The sequence below is a fragment of the Plasmodium malariae genome, assembly GCF_900090045.1.
Source record: "Plasmodium malariae genome assembly, chromosome: 12".
Lineage (NCBI taxonomy): Eukaryota > Apicomplexa > Aconoidasida > Haemosporida > Plasmodiidae > Plasmodium > Plasmodium malariae.
Genome location: NC_041786.1, coordinates 1722625 through 1738328, shown reverse-complemented (window position 1 = coordinate 1738328; position 15704 = coordinate 1722625). Strand labels below are relative to the sequence as shown.

The 15704-nt window shown below is 27.0% G+C and overlaps 3 protein-coding genes across 3 annotated transcripts; 2 read left to right on the top strand and 1 right to left on the bottom strand.

The window, feature by feature from the left end:
- Positions 1 to 1373: 1373 nt before the first annotated feature.
- ACC (biotin carboxylase subunit of acetyl CoA carboxylase, putative) lies at positions 1374 to 11564 on the top strand (the record flags this gene model as incomplete). Its single annotated transcript, XM_029006691.1, has 3 exons — positions 1374 to 10622; positions 10914 to 11131; positions 11312 to 11564. The coding sequence occupies 3 exons, from the start codon at positions 1374 to 1376 to the stop codon at positions 11562 to 11564; spliced, it is 9720 nt and encodes a 3239-aa protein (XP_028863154.1).
- Positions 11565 to 13815: 2251 nt separating this feature from the next.
- Positions 13816 to 14481, top strand: PmUG01_12047200 (conserved Plasmodium protein, unknown function; the record flags this gene model as incomplete). The annotated part of the gene is made up of 1 exon (XM_029006690.1): positions 13816 to 14481. The coding sequence occupies one exon, from the start codon at positions 13816 to 13818 to the stop codon at positions 14479 to 14481; it is 666 nt and encodes a 221-aa protein (XP_028863153.1).
- A 163-nt stretch (positions 14482 to 14644) lies between these two features.
- Positions 14645 to 15625, bottom strand: PmUG01_12047100 (conserved Plasmodium protein, unknown function; the record flags this gene model as incomplete). The annotated part of the gene is made up of 3 exons (XM_029006687.1): positions 14645 to 14986; positions 15208 to 15282; positions 15536 to 15625. The coding sequence occupies 3 exons, from the start codon at positions 15623 to 15625 to the stop codon at positions 14645 to 14647; spliced, it is 507 nt and encodes a 168-aa protein (XP_028863152.1).
- Positions 15626 to 15704: the final 79 nt, after the last annotated feature.

The following is a 15704-nucleotide window of genomic DNA, read 5'->3' as shown; positions in this document are numbered from 1 at the left end:
ATTGTTCGTCCTCTATTGTTTGTAAAGAGAAATATGGAAATAAAAAAGGAAGGAATTGCACATATGTTATATATATATATATTTATGATTTTATGTATGCATATATTGCAACTAAAAATTTTTTGCAGAGAACGGGACTATTTTTACTTGTTAAAAGTAAAGTAAATAAATATAAAAAAAGTTTTTTAAATAAAAAAAATATATAAAAATTAAGATTTAAAAAAAAAAAAAAAAAAAAAAAAAAAAAAACAACGATCGTGAAAATCTAGATACATATGTTATTATATTTATATAGTGGTAATCTGCAAATTTATTTGAGCCACATATATAAATACTATATATATATAAGCTTATATATAATTAATTTTTTTTTTTTTTTTTGATAACCAGGAATAATTAAATAAAATTAAATAGATTACAAAACTTTTATATTTTACTGCAACATTTGTGTATTTTATATTGTTCATAAACATTTATGTTCATATATTTATTTATAGCAATGTTTTACGTGTTAATATTTTGTTATACTTGAATTACATTAACTTTGTTTTATTTTATTTAAAATGCTCAGGTGCATAGATCGAAAAAATTAAGGTACCACAGAACAGATCAGTAATGCACAATATGCAAAATATATCAATAAAATATTGAAAAAAAAAAAAAAAAAAATATATATTAAGAAATAATTAAGTGACAATTAATCAGCAATTTAAGGCCAATAACCACCAATCGACCTTCAATTAACCATCAATCAACCACCAATTAACCATCAATCAACCGCCAATTAACCATCAATCAACCGCCAATTAACCATCAATCAACCGCCAATTAACCATTAATCAACCGCCAATTAACCATCAATCAACTGCCAATTAACCATCAATCAACCGCCAATTAACCATCAATCAACGCCAATTAACCATCAATCAACCGCCAATTAACCATCAATCAACCGCCAATTAACCATCAATCAACTGCCAATTAACCATCAATCAACCGCCAATTAACCATCTGTTAATAGCCAGTTAAAACGAGCATATATGAAGAGAAGAAATGTGTTTGTACCTATATATGCATGTATGTATGCACATTTGTGAAGAATACTTTTTCGTACTAGAAGGAGATAATTTTTTGTCACATACAGAGGCACTTGAATATATAAACATATATAAGTCTATTCGTGTATACTCCTACCTTTATGTACGTCAATTCATATATACTTCTATTTATATATACGTCTATTCATATATATATGTACATACGTCGAATGCCATTGCTACATACGTCGAATGCCATTGCTACATACGTACGAATTGTGCTTTGCAGTTATGTGTTGTAAATAAAAGGAAAAGTAAATAGAGTAAAATCAAAAAATGATTAATAGCTTTTCATTATTATTTTTATTTGTTCTTATATTTGAAAATCTTGCAGAGTCAATAAAAAATAGTAATAATCATTATCTACACATGCATAATAATATTAAAAAGAATAACTTCATTGACAGAGATACTAGAGAAGCATATCATCATTGTATAAAAGGGTCTAATAATATTCTGTATGAGAATTATAGAAACAAATTTGTGCCTTTGTTTGTATCCAAGGGAACAGAAATATCAAACTCCTTTTTTAAAATAAAAAAATCAAAGCATGCAGATAATTCAGTCAATAGTTCGAAGAGCAATACTGAAAGTTCACCATTTCCCCTTAATGAGCAAGGTTATGTTAACATTTTAGACAATCATTCCAAAGATACAAAATGGGAAAAAAATGAAAGATTAAGTAAAAAATACTTTGATGAAGAATATGCATATAACACAAGAAGTAAAATACATGATGAAACTAAAGAAAGTTTTATAAGTGTCACATCTAAGGATGATTATTTTCAAAATAATTTTAGAGAAAATAGTTACTCGAGCAATATAAACGATAAGAGTACTATTAGAAAAAATACAAGTAATAATAATAAAGGAGGTTCTTACATAGAACAAGAATCAGATTATTTATCAAATTATAATATCGCATATAACAACATTGAAGAAAATATGAATAATATAAATTATGTAGCAAACCCTTCTCCTTCTTCTTCTTCTTCTTTCATTTCTTCGTCTTCCTTTCCATCGTCTTTTTCTCCAACTTCCTCTTTTCCATCGTCTACTTTTCCGCCTTCTACGTCCTCCATTATAAAAAAGACAAAAAGCGATATGATGTTATATGCGTATTCAGATGATATGTTAAAGGACGGTATAATATTCAGTAAAAGAAATGTTCGAAAAAAGAAGAAAAATTTAAACAAATTATTTTACAGTTTTAAGACCCCAAAGAATTCTTCATCTCGAAACAATGATACAAGTGATATCCAGAATTTACCTAATAACAGTTACAGTAGCTGTAGAAAATATTCTAAGAGGGTTGACGTAGATAATGCATATGAGGGAAGTCTACTAGATGAAGAGATCAAATTAGAAGAAGGAAATAGGGTATCAGGTAACAATGCACAATGTAATAAGATGTTCGAGGTAAATGGAAGCACATGTAGCAGTAAGATTAATAAATTCGTTGATCATACAGATTTTCCAACATACGAAGAAAAAAATTACATAAAAAAAAAAGCGCATGAAGAATACGTAAATTATATTAAGGAAAGACGATATCCTTATTTTAATTTTTTAAAAAATAAAAATGAAAAAATTATCAAAAAATTGTTAATTGCAAATAATGGAATGGCAGCCCTAAAATGTATTTTATCGTTAAAAGAATGGTTATTTAAAAAATTTTATGATGAAAACTTAATAAAAATTATAGTTCTAGCTACAGATGATGATATTAGAAGTAATGCAAAATATATTTCCTTAGCAGATAAAGTAGTTAAGGTACCTTCAGGTAAAAATATAAATAATTATGCAAATGTACCTTTAATAATAGATATTGCAAAAAAAGAAAATGTAGATGCTGTTTGGCCAGGATGGGGACATTGTTCTGAGAACCCATTATTGTCTATATTATTAGAAAAGGAGAATTTAATTTTTATCGGGCCAACTGGTCAGGTGATGGAAGCTTTAGGAGATAAAATATCCGCTAACATTTTAGCTCAAAGTGTGAATGTACCTGTTGTTAAATGGAGTGGTGATAGCATTATAATTGACAATTTTGAAAATAAAATTAAAGATGATATATATAATAAATCTACTATACATTCGTTAGAAGCATGTATAAAAGAATGTGATAGAATTGGCTATCCAGTTATGATAAAAGCCTCACAAGGAGGTGGAGGAAAAGGGATTAGAAAAGTAGAAAGTGAAAAAGAAATTAAAAAAGCATATGAACAAGTACAAAATGAATTACCAGATTCTCCTATATTTTTAATGAAAGTATGTAATAATGTAAGACATATTGAAATACAAGTAGTTGGTGACATGTATGGTAATGTTTGTTCCTTAAGTGGAAGAGACTGTACTACTCAAAGAAGATTTCAAAAAATTTTTGAAGAAGGGCCACCATCAGTTGTTCCTGATCATATTTTTAGAGAAATGGAAAAGTCATCAATACGTTTAACAAAAATGATAAAATATAGAGGAGCAGGAACTATTGAATATTTATATGATCAAGTAAAACAAAAATATTTTTTTTTAGAGTTAAATCCTCGTTTGCAAGTGGAGCATCCGGTGTCGGAAGGAATAACAAATACTAACCTTATATCCATACAACTCCAAGTAGCTATGGGTATTCCTCTTCAAAATATAGATGATATTAACAGGTTATATAAAATTAATGAGCGAATTACGAGCCAAAGTACATTACCGATTAAAGGGGAAAGAACATCTGAGTATAATCAAATACAGCATAGTCAAAAGCATCAAAATAGGGGGAATCTTACCAAAATGAATGAAGATGATATATTAAACAATACACACATCCATGTGAACATACCTAATGATATTTCAAAAAATACATCAATGAATAATGTTGATACCATATCAAAAGGAAGTGGTGCCAAATGCATAGAAAATTTCGACTTTTATAATAATACACCATACATAAATAATTATGTTATTGCGGCAAGAATTACAGCAGAAAATAGTAATGACAGTTTTAAGCCAACATCTGGTAGGGTAAAAAGAATAAATTTTCAAAATTCAAAAGATGTGTGGGGTTATTTTTCCATTAACGATGGATTCGTTCATGAGTTTTCGGATTCTCAAATTGGACATATATTTGCACAAGGAGAAACAAGAGAAGTAGCTAGAAAAAATTTGATTCTATCCTTAAGGAAATTAAATATAGATGGAGAAATAAAAACTGTTACAAAATATTTAGCGAAAATTTTAGAATCCAAAGCTTTTATCGATAATGATATAACAACCAATTGGTTAGATACCATAATAGAAGAAAAGAAAAATATTTATTATAACACCTTTCATATAATTATATTATGTGCTTCTATTTTTAAATTGCTTGTTTATTTTATGAATGAAAAGGAAAAGGTTGAGGATAATTTAAATAGAGAAGATATTGGTATCATGCCAAAGGAGAAGCATCCTCATCACGTTAGAAGTAGCAGTAGCGGTAAAAGTAACAGCAGCGAGAATGGATTAAACACAAAAATGAAGAATGCATATATTTTTGATATTATATTTCAGAATGTGAAATATGATTTCAAAGGATATAATACCGGCGAGAATTTATACAAACTACAAATTAATGGTCAAGAACTAGAAATATTTGCAGAATATGAAAAGGAAAATAACAAAATTTTTGCTAGCTTCTATAATCAAACATATATATATACATGTTCAGAAGATAGCTTAGGTATACATATGCATCTAGAAAAAGACAATATTTTTATTCCAAAAATAAGCAATCCATTTCATTTATTATCCAATACTAATGGAAAAATAGTCAAGTATTTAATAAAGGATGGTGAGGAAGTAAAAAAAAATGAGGACTATATAGAAGTAGAAGCAATGAAAATGATTATGACTTTTAAATCAACAGAAACAGGTATATTAAAACATAAAATGTCCGAAGGAACTATTATTAAAATTGGAGATTTATTAGGAGTTATAGAAAGAGATGAAAAAAGTGAACAGATGGAAGAGAAAAAAGAGCAAGATCAAATTAAGCAGTTTACGCAGCATTTAGACTTGTCAAACAAATACGCATATGAATTAAAACACTCAGAAGTAGAGCTAGGAGCTCTCCGAAGCAAGGATAACACGAGTAGTTATATTAATAGTGATAATTATAATAATACTAATAGTAATACTAATGTTACAGGTGCAACCGCACGCAGTTGTGTGAAAAAAACAGTTCCAAACGGAGATGGAAATAGAAATCCCTTAAATGAACAAGGGGAAATGATACAAGGGAATACATCCAAAGGTGTTCACGTGAACGATGCGGTTAATGTGCATACTTCTAATGTTTATAATGCACCTAATACTGCCCATGTTTCCCATATTGTACATACCTCTAAGAATTCAAACACCTTTAACATGTCTAAAACTTCCAACATTTCTAACACCTCTAACATGTCTAACACGCGCCATAATGCGTTCGAAGTGCTGGATAGTGACGAGACGGAGACGCTAGATCTAAAAGGAGGGCAAAATCGTGAAGACACTTTTTACAAAAATGAGGATACGTCGTTAAGTGAAGGAAATAGAAAAAATAGATTATTTTTAAAGCAAAAAAAGCATATATTTCGTTTATTTTGTAAGAGAAATGAAAATGATAATAAGAAAAAAACAGCAGTTAATTATCTGAATGATAGGTTTAATGCTGTCAAAACATACTTGACTAGTTTAAGTTTACCAAGCATCAGTTCAATACCTAATTCTGAAACTTCAATTCATAAATCTATATCTAGTGATTCTGTGAACTATGCTGCTAATAATGATAGACAGCATAATAATTTCGTTAATAATCTGGTTAGTAATCGTTCAATGGATAGTGATAATATGGAAAGTCTCCTAGCAGTACTGTTAACGAAAGATCGTCTGTCGCCCCTCGATGATAATACGGCTATTAATAAAGTAAAAAGTAATAGTTATAATAGTAGTGATAACAAGATGAGGAGTAATATTAATGATAATAATGATATCAATAATGATATCAATAATGATAACAATAATGACAACAATAATGAGGACAATAATCAGGACAATAATGACAACAATAATGAGGACAATAACAAGGACAGTCTATCTAGTGAAATAGTTTCCACTAGAAATATTTCAAATGAAAAGATATCAAACAGTGATTCATTAAATGAAAATACGACGAAAAATAGTGAGTCCAACAATAGTATATCGAATAATTATTCCATAGATGACAATGACAAAGTCAATAGTAGTGGTACACATTCTAATGATAGTGCACCTAAATATAATCGATATATGCTAGATTTGCCAAATATGAAAAGAATTGAATACTTATTAAAAGGGTATGAACAAGATTATACAGAATGTTTTAAAGAGTTAATAAAAGGGGATAATTTATTTCAAAATGTGAATTATATATTAAACAAATTTATAGAATATAATTCTTTATTTTCGATAAAAGAAATTATAACAGAAGTAGAAGTATATGATATATTATACACAAATATCACAGACAAGAAAAAGCAGTATGAAATTATTCATGCATATACATACAATTATTTGAGTATAAAATTTGTAGAAATGATTCTAAACTATTTGTTAAATAGTTGTAAAGAAATAAAATTGCCATTAGATATTTTAGATAAAATCAAAATATTAAAAAATTTTAGAGGGAAAATATTTGGGAATGTAGTTTTATTGTCAAGATTTATCCTCTTTTTGACTAAACATTTAGAATTAGTTACCTATCTTGGAAATGCATTAAGTTACGATAGTTTGGAAGAGCAAGAAAGGAGGAAATTACATGCCTATCTGAAAAACAGTAATACTACCACGGTTACGGCTTCCACGAACACATCTACCAACTCCAGCGCTATTGATACTATTAATATCGATAGAAACATCTCTGCTAATAATAATAATGATGATGTAACATACCTCCAATTTGAGGAGCTATTAAGAAAAAGCAATAATGAACAAGTTGTGGAATTATTTTTAGAGCATTCCTGTGACAAGCATATGTTCATTCCTTCGCTACTTACACAAAAGAAGAATAATCATGCATTGCTAGAAATTTATGTACGTAATTTGTATAAATATTTTAGTATTAAAACGATACCTGTTTCTGACAACTGCTTGAAATTTTCTCTTAATGATTCAGAGTTTGATAACTTATTAATTTTATGTAATAATGATATGGATGATTATATAAATAATATTAATATAATGAAAGAACAGTTGAACTCATATGATGAAATATTAAATAATGTACACATAATAAATAAGAGTGAACAACTTTTAAATTATGTTCAAACCAATATATCTAGTCTTTTGAAAAATTGTCATAATGTGTACGTATATAATTACTCGGGTAATAGTTATGGAGATATATATGAGTGGAAAAGTAAAGAATTAGAGAACACATTAAAAGAAAAAAAAAAAGGAATGAATGAAGATGACAGAATGAATTTCTTACCCTATGAAAAACATATTTTCTCTTTTGAAAACAGTTGTCAGAATTATAAATTAAAAAATGTAGGAGAAAAAATGATTAAAAAGACTAAGATATTCCTAGGAATTTATAACAAAAGTGATAATGATAGGAATAGTAATAATAACAGTAGTAATAGTAGTAACAATAGTGGTAATAACAATAGTACCAATAGCAGTAATAATAGTAGTATTAATAATGATAAACATGTGTCTTTATTTGCTGAAAGAATTATTGATATGAATGATTTAAAACGTCGAAACAGAATGAGGTGTGGGTCATTGTTCGCATTTAACGAATCAAAAGAAACAGACAAAATTGTCCTTTCGAATAAAGAAGAGAAGCAAGTGTATGCATCCTTTATATCAGAATTGATTGAATCAGTAGGAGATATAAGAATTGCCAGATTGAGAGATTTGGTTGAAGACACGAAGATAACTAGTTACATAACATACAGTGTGATAATTGACAATTACAACAATGAAGAAGTAGAGAAGCAAATAAATAAGATCAAGGAGACGTATAAATATTTCCTTAGCACATATAATGAACTTTTACTAGAGAACTATGTTAATAATGTATATATAAAAGTTTATAAAAAAAAAAAGGAATATTTAAATAGCGGAATAAATATAAAATTAGATAGGTTATTAAAACTACATGTCCTATTCGATAATGAGGAAAATGTTATTGAACAAATAAATGAAATTACCCCTTTTGATATTGACACTTTGTATTTAAAAAGGAAAAGAGCACGAGATGTCGACACTGTATACGCGTACGATTTTATTAAGTTAATAGATATAGCCCTGAATAGAATGAACAGCACTTTAAATAATAATTTTAATTACATTAATAGCATAAAGGAGTTTAGGTTAGACCACAATTCAATACAGATTGGAAAAGAAACAAAAATCGAAAGTAATGATGAACGTAATGATGAACGTAATGATGAACGTAATGACGAACGTAATGGGGGGTACATTAATTATGGAAACATCGAACATAGCAGTGATAGAAGCGGTGTGCATAGTACTAAGCATAATGATGAGGGAAGTACCCATGATAGTAATACGAGCAGTAATACACTATGTGATAAACATAACTCATTAAACAGCAGTGAAGGGAAATGTGTGTCCCTATTTGAGAACTGCGATAATCTAAGTGCTGATGATGTTAGAATAAAAAATTCTCTTTATTTAACGGATAAAATAAATGTAGGAAAAAATAAAACAAGTGTTATTGGCTTCTTAATGAATGTAAGAACAGATGAATATAAAGAAGGGAGAGATATAGTTTTTATTATAAATGATATAACAACATATGGTGGATCGTTCAGTGTATTAGAGGATGAATTATATTATGGAATATCATGTTATGCAAGGGAAAAGAAAATACCACGTATTTATATATCTTGTAATTCTGGAGCTAGAATAGGTTTATATACTTATTTAATGGATAAAATTAAGGTATGTTGGAAGGATAATAAAAAGAAAGAGCTTGGTTATAATTATATATATATAACACAAGAAGTAAAGGACAAAATGCCAAAAGATGATATTGTATTTTTAAACGAAATTATGGAAAATAATGAAAAGAGATATATTATTGATGGCATAGTAGGAAATTTAAATAATCATATAGGAGTAGAAAATTTAAGAGGAAGTGGGTTAATCGCAGGAGAAACATCAAAAGCATATGAACAAATTTTCACCTTATCCTATGTAACAGGACGAAGTGTTGGAATAGGTGCATATTTGGTTAGGCTTGGAAAAAGAATTATTCAGAAAAAAGGGTCATCTCTTTTATTAACTGGTTTTAATGCTTTAAATAAAATATTAGGAGAAAAAGTTTACGTTAGTAATGAGCAACTGGGTGGGGTAAAAATTATGATGAGGAATGGAATATCTCAAATAGAAGCTGAAAATGATCAAGATGGGATAAATAAAATTTTCAAGTGGCTATCTTACGTTCCTAAAACGAGCATTGATTACTATGACGTTATTGAAAGGGCAGAAGAGGATGAAACGGTGCAGGAAATGGAGGATAAACAACAAAACTATGACAGCTCCACTAGACCATGCATGTTAAGAGGTACTGGAAGCCCAGGAAAAAACACAGAACCAAAGAAGGCTAGAAAACAAGGTGATAACCGAGAAGATTACATTGATGGTCACATATATAGTATCACAGATGATAAGGTAGATAGTAATTTCCAGAACATAGGAGTAAAAATATGCGAACCAATTAGCCTAGCAGGAACTGGTGAAGAGTCATTTAGCAAAAATAAAAATGGCCATACCAAATTACAAGAAGAGCAAAGCTCCAAAGCGAAATTTTTTATTAAGCAGATAAATGATATGGACTCAGATGATTTGAACGATACAGATATTGTTGAGTTAATAAGAGGAACTGATACAAAACAGGGATTTTTAGATAAAAATAGCTACTTCGAATATATGAGTGAATGGGGAAAAGGAATTATAGCAGGAAGAGGAAAATTAGGTTCAATACCAATTGGTTTTATTGCTGTGAATAAGAATTTAGTAAAACATGTCATTCCATGCGATCCAGCATTAAAAACAAAAACTATTAAATCAATACATGCTCCTTGTGTATTTTTACCAGATAATTCATATAAAACTGCACAATCTATCGAAGATTTCAGTAAAGAGAATTTGCCTTTGTTTGTTTTTGCTAATTGGAGAGGTTTTTCTGGAGGTACTATGGACATGTTCAATAGTATTTTGAAATTTGGATCTATGATAGTTAATCAGTTAGTTAATTATAAACACCCTGTTTTCGTTTACATTCCAATTGGGGGTGAGTTAAGAGGTGGATCATGGGTAGTTGTAGATGAAACTCTGAATAGTCAAATAATTGAAATGTATGCAGATACGTACAGTAAAGGGGGTATACTAGAACCACCCGGTATTGTTGAAGTGAAATTTCGATTTCCAGAAATCAAGAAATTAATGCACAGCATTGATTCGTCTATAATTGCTCTGAACGAGAAGTTGTTAAATGCGCAGGTACGCAAACTTTGAAAATAAAAAAGGCAAAAAATAAGGGAATAAAAAAGAAGATTATTGATATTACCTTCGTCTGTTTTCATATATGATATTTTTAAGTTTTTCACGTTTCATAAAATATATGAAGAAGATAGATGTACTTTTTTTTTTTCCACGATATATTGTTGGAATAAATTTTATTTTATTTAATTTTTTTTTTTTTCTTTTTGCTTTCATGCATTAAAAAGGAAATTCATCCTATGTAGTTGTAACGATGTACATTATAAAAATGTGTTTTCTTTCTTTACATAGGAAGACGAGGATATAATTAAAATAAAAAAAGAAATCGAAGAGAAGGAAAAAGAACTTTTGCCATTTTATTTACAAGTATGCCATAAATACGCAGATCTACATGATGTGTCCACATGTATGCAATCGAAAGGAGCAATTAGAAAAATAGTCCCTTGGAAAAAAGCGCGTTCCTTTTTTTATTATCGCTTATTAAGAAGATTGTTAATAAATATATTGAAGTAAGACGCTGCATAAAATTCATGATCAGTATATAACACTAGATGTATGTTTGCCCCTATCCATTTTTTACGTTTTTTTATAAAAATTTAAGGCATTTTTGTTTCCTACATTTGTACAGTTGGTTTGCTATTCATTATTTTCACTATTATAACAATTTTTTTTTTTTTTTTTTTCATTAGTAAAAAATATAGCAGTAAAATATCAAAAAATGACGAAATAAAGAAGCTTCTTAACAGCATTACTGACTCGGACGTGGGTGACTATGAAGCATGTAAAAGAATTCTAAATGAAAACACTTTGAATTATATAAAGAAATTAACTGACGACATATTATACAAAAATAACTTGGACGACTTTTACGAGGCCTTTGAAAATTTATCGAGAAGACAAAAAAAGGAGCTTTTTAATAAAATCAGTTCTTATAAATTTTAATTGCATTCATCGAAGAATTGCATTTAATTGCATATATATTATACATACAAACATATATTTACATATATACATATATATACAATTTTTTTTTTATGTTTTCAATTATTATAAAAGTTGTTTTCTAATTTTATATGTAACAAACTACATTTATTTCGTTAAATCTTACAATACTGAACAGTTAATATTATATTATAATCATTATCGTACAAGTATGTTATGGATATGTTATGGATATTTTTCTCTTTTTTTTTTTTAAACTTCATATACCTTGTATCTTTCGAATTCTCTTATTTTTACATATGTGAGCACATAATATCTATGTATACATACATATGTGTATGTATGTCTTCATTGTGTTGCACTATGTTCTAATTTACTGATGATGCTATTTTTTAATATTTAAATGTACATATAAAAACGAAAAGTGCCCAACAGTATAACATATGACTTTATATATATATATGTGCACATATATCTTTATGCAGGTACAAGAAAATAATTTCTATGTTATAATTATGCCATTTTTAATTTATTTTGGAAATATTTTTTCATTTGTTAACAGTTAAATCGTTAAAAGATTATAATTAGTGTGAATTTACATACATACATGCATACATATATATATATATATATATATATATATAATTTTTTTTTTTTTTTTAATTGTATCAATGAAGAAGTAAAATGTTAGTAAAAAGTTGATATGTTAACCACAGATATAAAATTATTTAATTATACATACATACGTAATATATATATAATACATATATGTCCATATATATAATACAAATATATGTACATACATATTTGTTCTACAAAAAGTTTGTTAAAGACTACGTTTAAAACTATTTTTTAATTGATATATTATTGGATTACATATTGCTGAAGTTTCAATTTTGTTCCTCCAGCATAGTATGAATACAGGATCAACTTCTTTTTCAAACATATGTGTTAATGCAGATTTATGTTTTGTTTAAATAAATGATGAATATGTTTCTTGTGTTTAAATAAAATGTATTTTATTAAAAGGATTAACACATGTATGTGTGTGTTTATGTATAAATATATAAATGTATATTCGCAAATCACATACATAACATTTAAGTTCACCTTAAGTTATCTCATTCTATTATGAACAACATAAAAAGCATGATGTTATTATATGACCATTCACCTTTTATACACCTATTACTTTTTATATATTGTTATTATATTCTCCATTTATATATTTATAACTAATTTTGTTGAATTATTTTTTTTATTTTTTCAAGTCATTTTGAATGCTATTTTTTTTTTTTTTTTTTTTATGCTTCTCTCAAATTACCAAATATGTGTATATAAACATAGTTTTTGAACCATAAAAACATGGTTAAAATTTTTAAGTTAACCTTACTATATTAAAAAAAAAATTGTATATTTCATTACTAGAAACTTAAAAACTTTAGGTAATACATAAAAAATACTGCACCTTTAAAATAAAGGAAGTAAAGCACTAGTATTTAATATTTATTATAATCGTTCTTTACGAACTTATGTTTTTATAATATATATATAAACTTATATTTGTATGTATTTATGTATTCGTCATGTGAGTTCCTACATTTGAATTTTTTACCTTTTAAGTTTTATACATTTGCAGAATTAATTATATTATTTTGTACTATTTTGTACCATTTTGTACTACTTTGTATTAGTTTTTTCTTTTTGGGTAAATGAAAAAATAATAAAGCCAATAAAATTTTTATAGAGAAAAAAATTTTATTTCCAAAAAAAAAAGGAAACTCTTTTTCAATTTTCAATCATTAAATTAAGTGGTTTTAATCTAAAACGAATTCCAAATCTGTGCATAGTACGTTACGGAATATTACCAATTAGGTACTTAGTGTATACATATAAATATATATGCATAACAAGAGGAATAAGAAGAGGGTGTCAATATAAAGTATGTTTGCATAAAATTTATATGTATGTATGTATGTATGTATGTATGTATGTATGTATGTATGTATGTATGTATGTATGTATGTATGTATGTATGTATGTATGTATGTATGTATGTATGTATGTATGTATGTATGTATGTATGTATGTATGTATGTATGTATGTATGTATGTATGTATGTATGTATGTATGTATGTATGTATGTATGTATATGTATATGTGTACATATATATGTGTTATATCCATATGTATGACGCGAATCCGAATAACTGCTTTTTTGTTATTGTTTAAGGGAAAAAGGGGGAGATAATGACAGAATCGTATTACGAATCTACACTTAAAAAAGAAAATAAAATTGAGTATGTTGATAACTTATATTTGTCGAAAAATATACTGAACAATACAGAAAATGCATTAAATTATTTTTACACATCCCCTTTCTATACATCTAGAAGTCATATATCCTTAAATGAAAAAATTCGAGTAGGAAAAATTGTTAATGATGATGAAGAAGGATACCTTTACGATATAACTTATGATAACCTTAGTATTTTAAAGATAAATGAACCTTCTGATTTAGTTGGTATTCATATATATTATAATACAAATTCTATATTTCATATTTCGTTGACACATAAATATAAATTGAAAAATGTTTTTTGCAAAAAGGTTATTCAAATGTTTTGTATTTTCAATGGAAAAATATACAGCTCTAGGTCGTTTGGGGAGTTACTAACAAATAAAATAAATAGTATTGTACGAAATATAGAGAATTTTTATGATTGTGTAAATGATATGACGAATTTTAATATAACGTCAAACTATTATTTTGAAAGCAAATTAGACGAACAGATGGATAATCTGTACAAAGACTATCATCTTAACGATGTATATATTTCAACAAAAAAAAAAAAAAAAAAAAAATGTGTAGCTAAAACAGCAGGGAAGGAAGCCACAATTCGTTTGATTATGTAATGTTGTTTATTCAAGTCGGTTCATGTTTATTTTATTTTGTGCTATTTTTTAGCTATTTTTTTTGCAGTACTTTTAATTTTTCTTCTCAATAAGTTATTTGTAAAAAAAAAAAAAAAAAAAAAAAAAAAAGGAACAACAGAAAATGGAGAAATAATAAAATTATTTATATATAACAATCTAAAATATTGTTTTTCAAGTTAATGTTGTCATTTGTCTTTATATGAGCATTTTGTAAGCTTTTTCTCATATAGTATATCGTTTTGCATTTATTTAAAAAATACTCGTCACCACTGAATGTTTTGTTAATATTTTCTTTGCGTTCATCATCTCTAACGTAATGTTTATTCTCATTCTTTACCTCAGTATTATGAAGAGTATTCGTAGCAATGTCGCTATCACAATTTACGTAAAAGCATTTTTTTTTTTCGTCGATAACCGTATTATGAAGTAGGTTACTCACTGACCCGCTTATGCATGTCAATAATAACGTTCTAATGTTATGTATCTATAAGAAAGTGAAGATTAAAAATGCCATGAAAAAATATATAAATTATTATTATACAACAGTATAACAAATATTATAGATTTGTCTATATACATATACATTACACAAATTACATACATTACACAAATTACATACATTACACAAATTACATACATTACACAAATTACATACATTACATATATTACATATATATTGGTATCGAAATAATTTTTTTATTTTACTATATTATTAATATATATCTTTATTAAAAAGTTATCTGTGCTTGTTTTCTCTATTGGGCACTCAAGACATTCTATCTTTAAAAAAAAAAAAAAATTTATACATATATAAAAAAAGACAGAAAATAAATCTAAGTTTTAAAAAAAAACAAAATATCAAAATACGTAATATTTTAATTACGAGCTCTGCATTATTCATGTGTATGTTTTTAAACGCATATATATATATATATGCATATGTATGAGCATACATATATACATTTCATATATGCACAAAATTGCTTAATTCCTGTAAATGGCATTCAATAATAAATATTATTTTTTTTCTTACTTGTGAACTTTCTACGACTGCATAAAAGCTTTGCAAGAAATTATCCGAATGCGCATTAACAAACTTATGTAAGCATTCACTGTAATTCATTTTTATTGTTTATTTATGACTAAATGAAATTCCACTCTTTTTTTATACAGACCTGGCTGATTACAAGCGATTTTTTTTT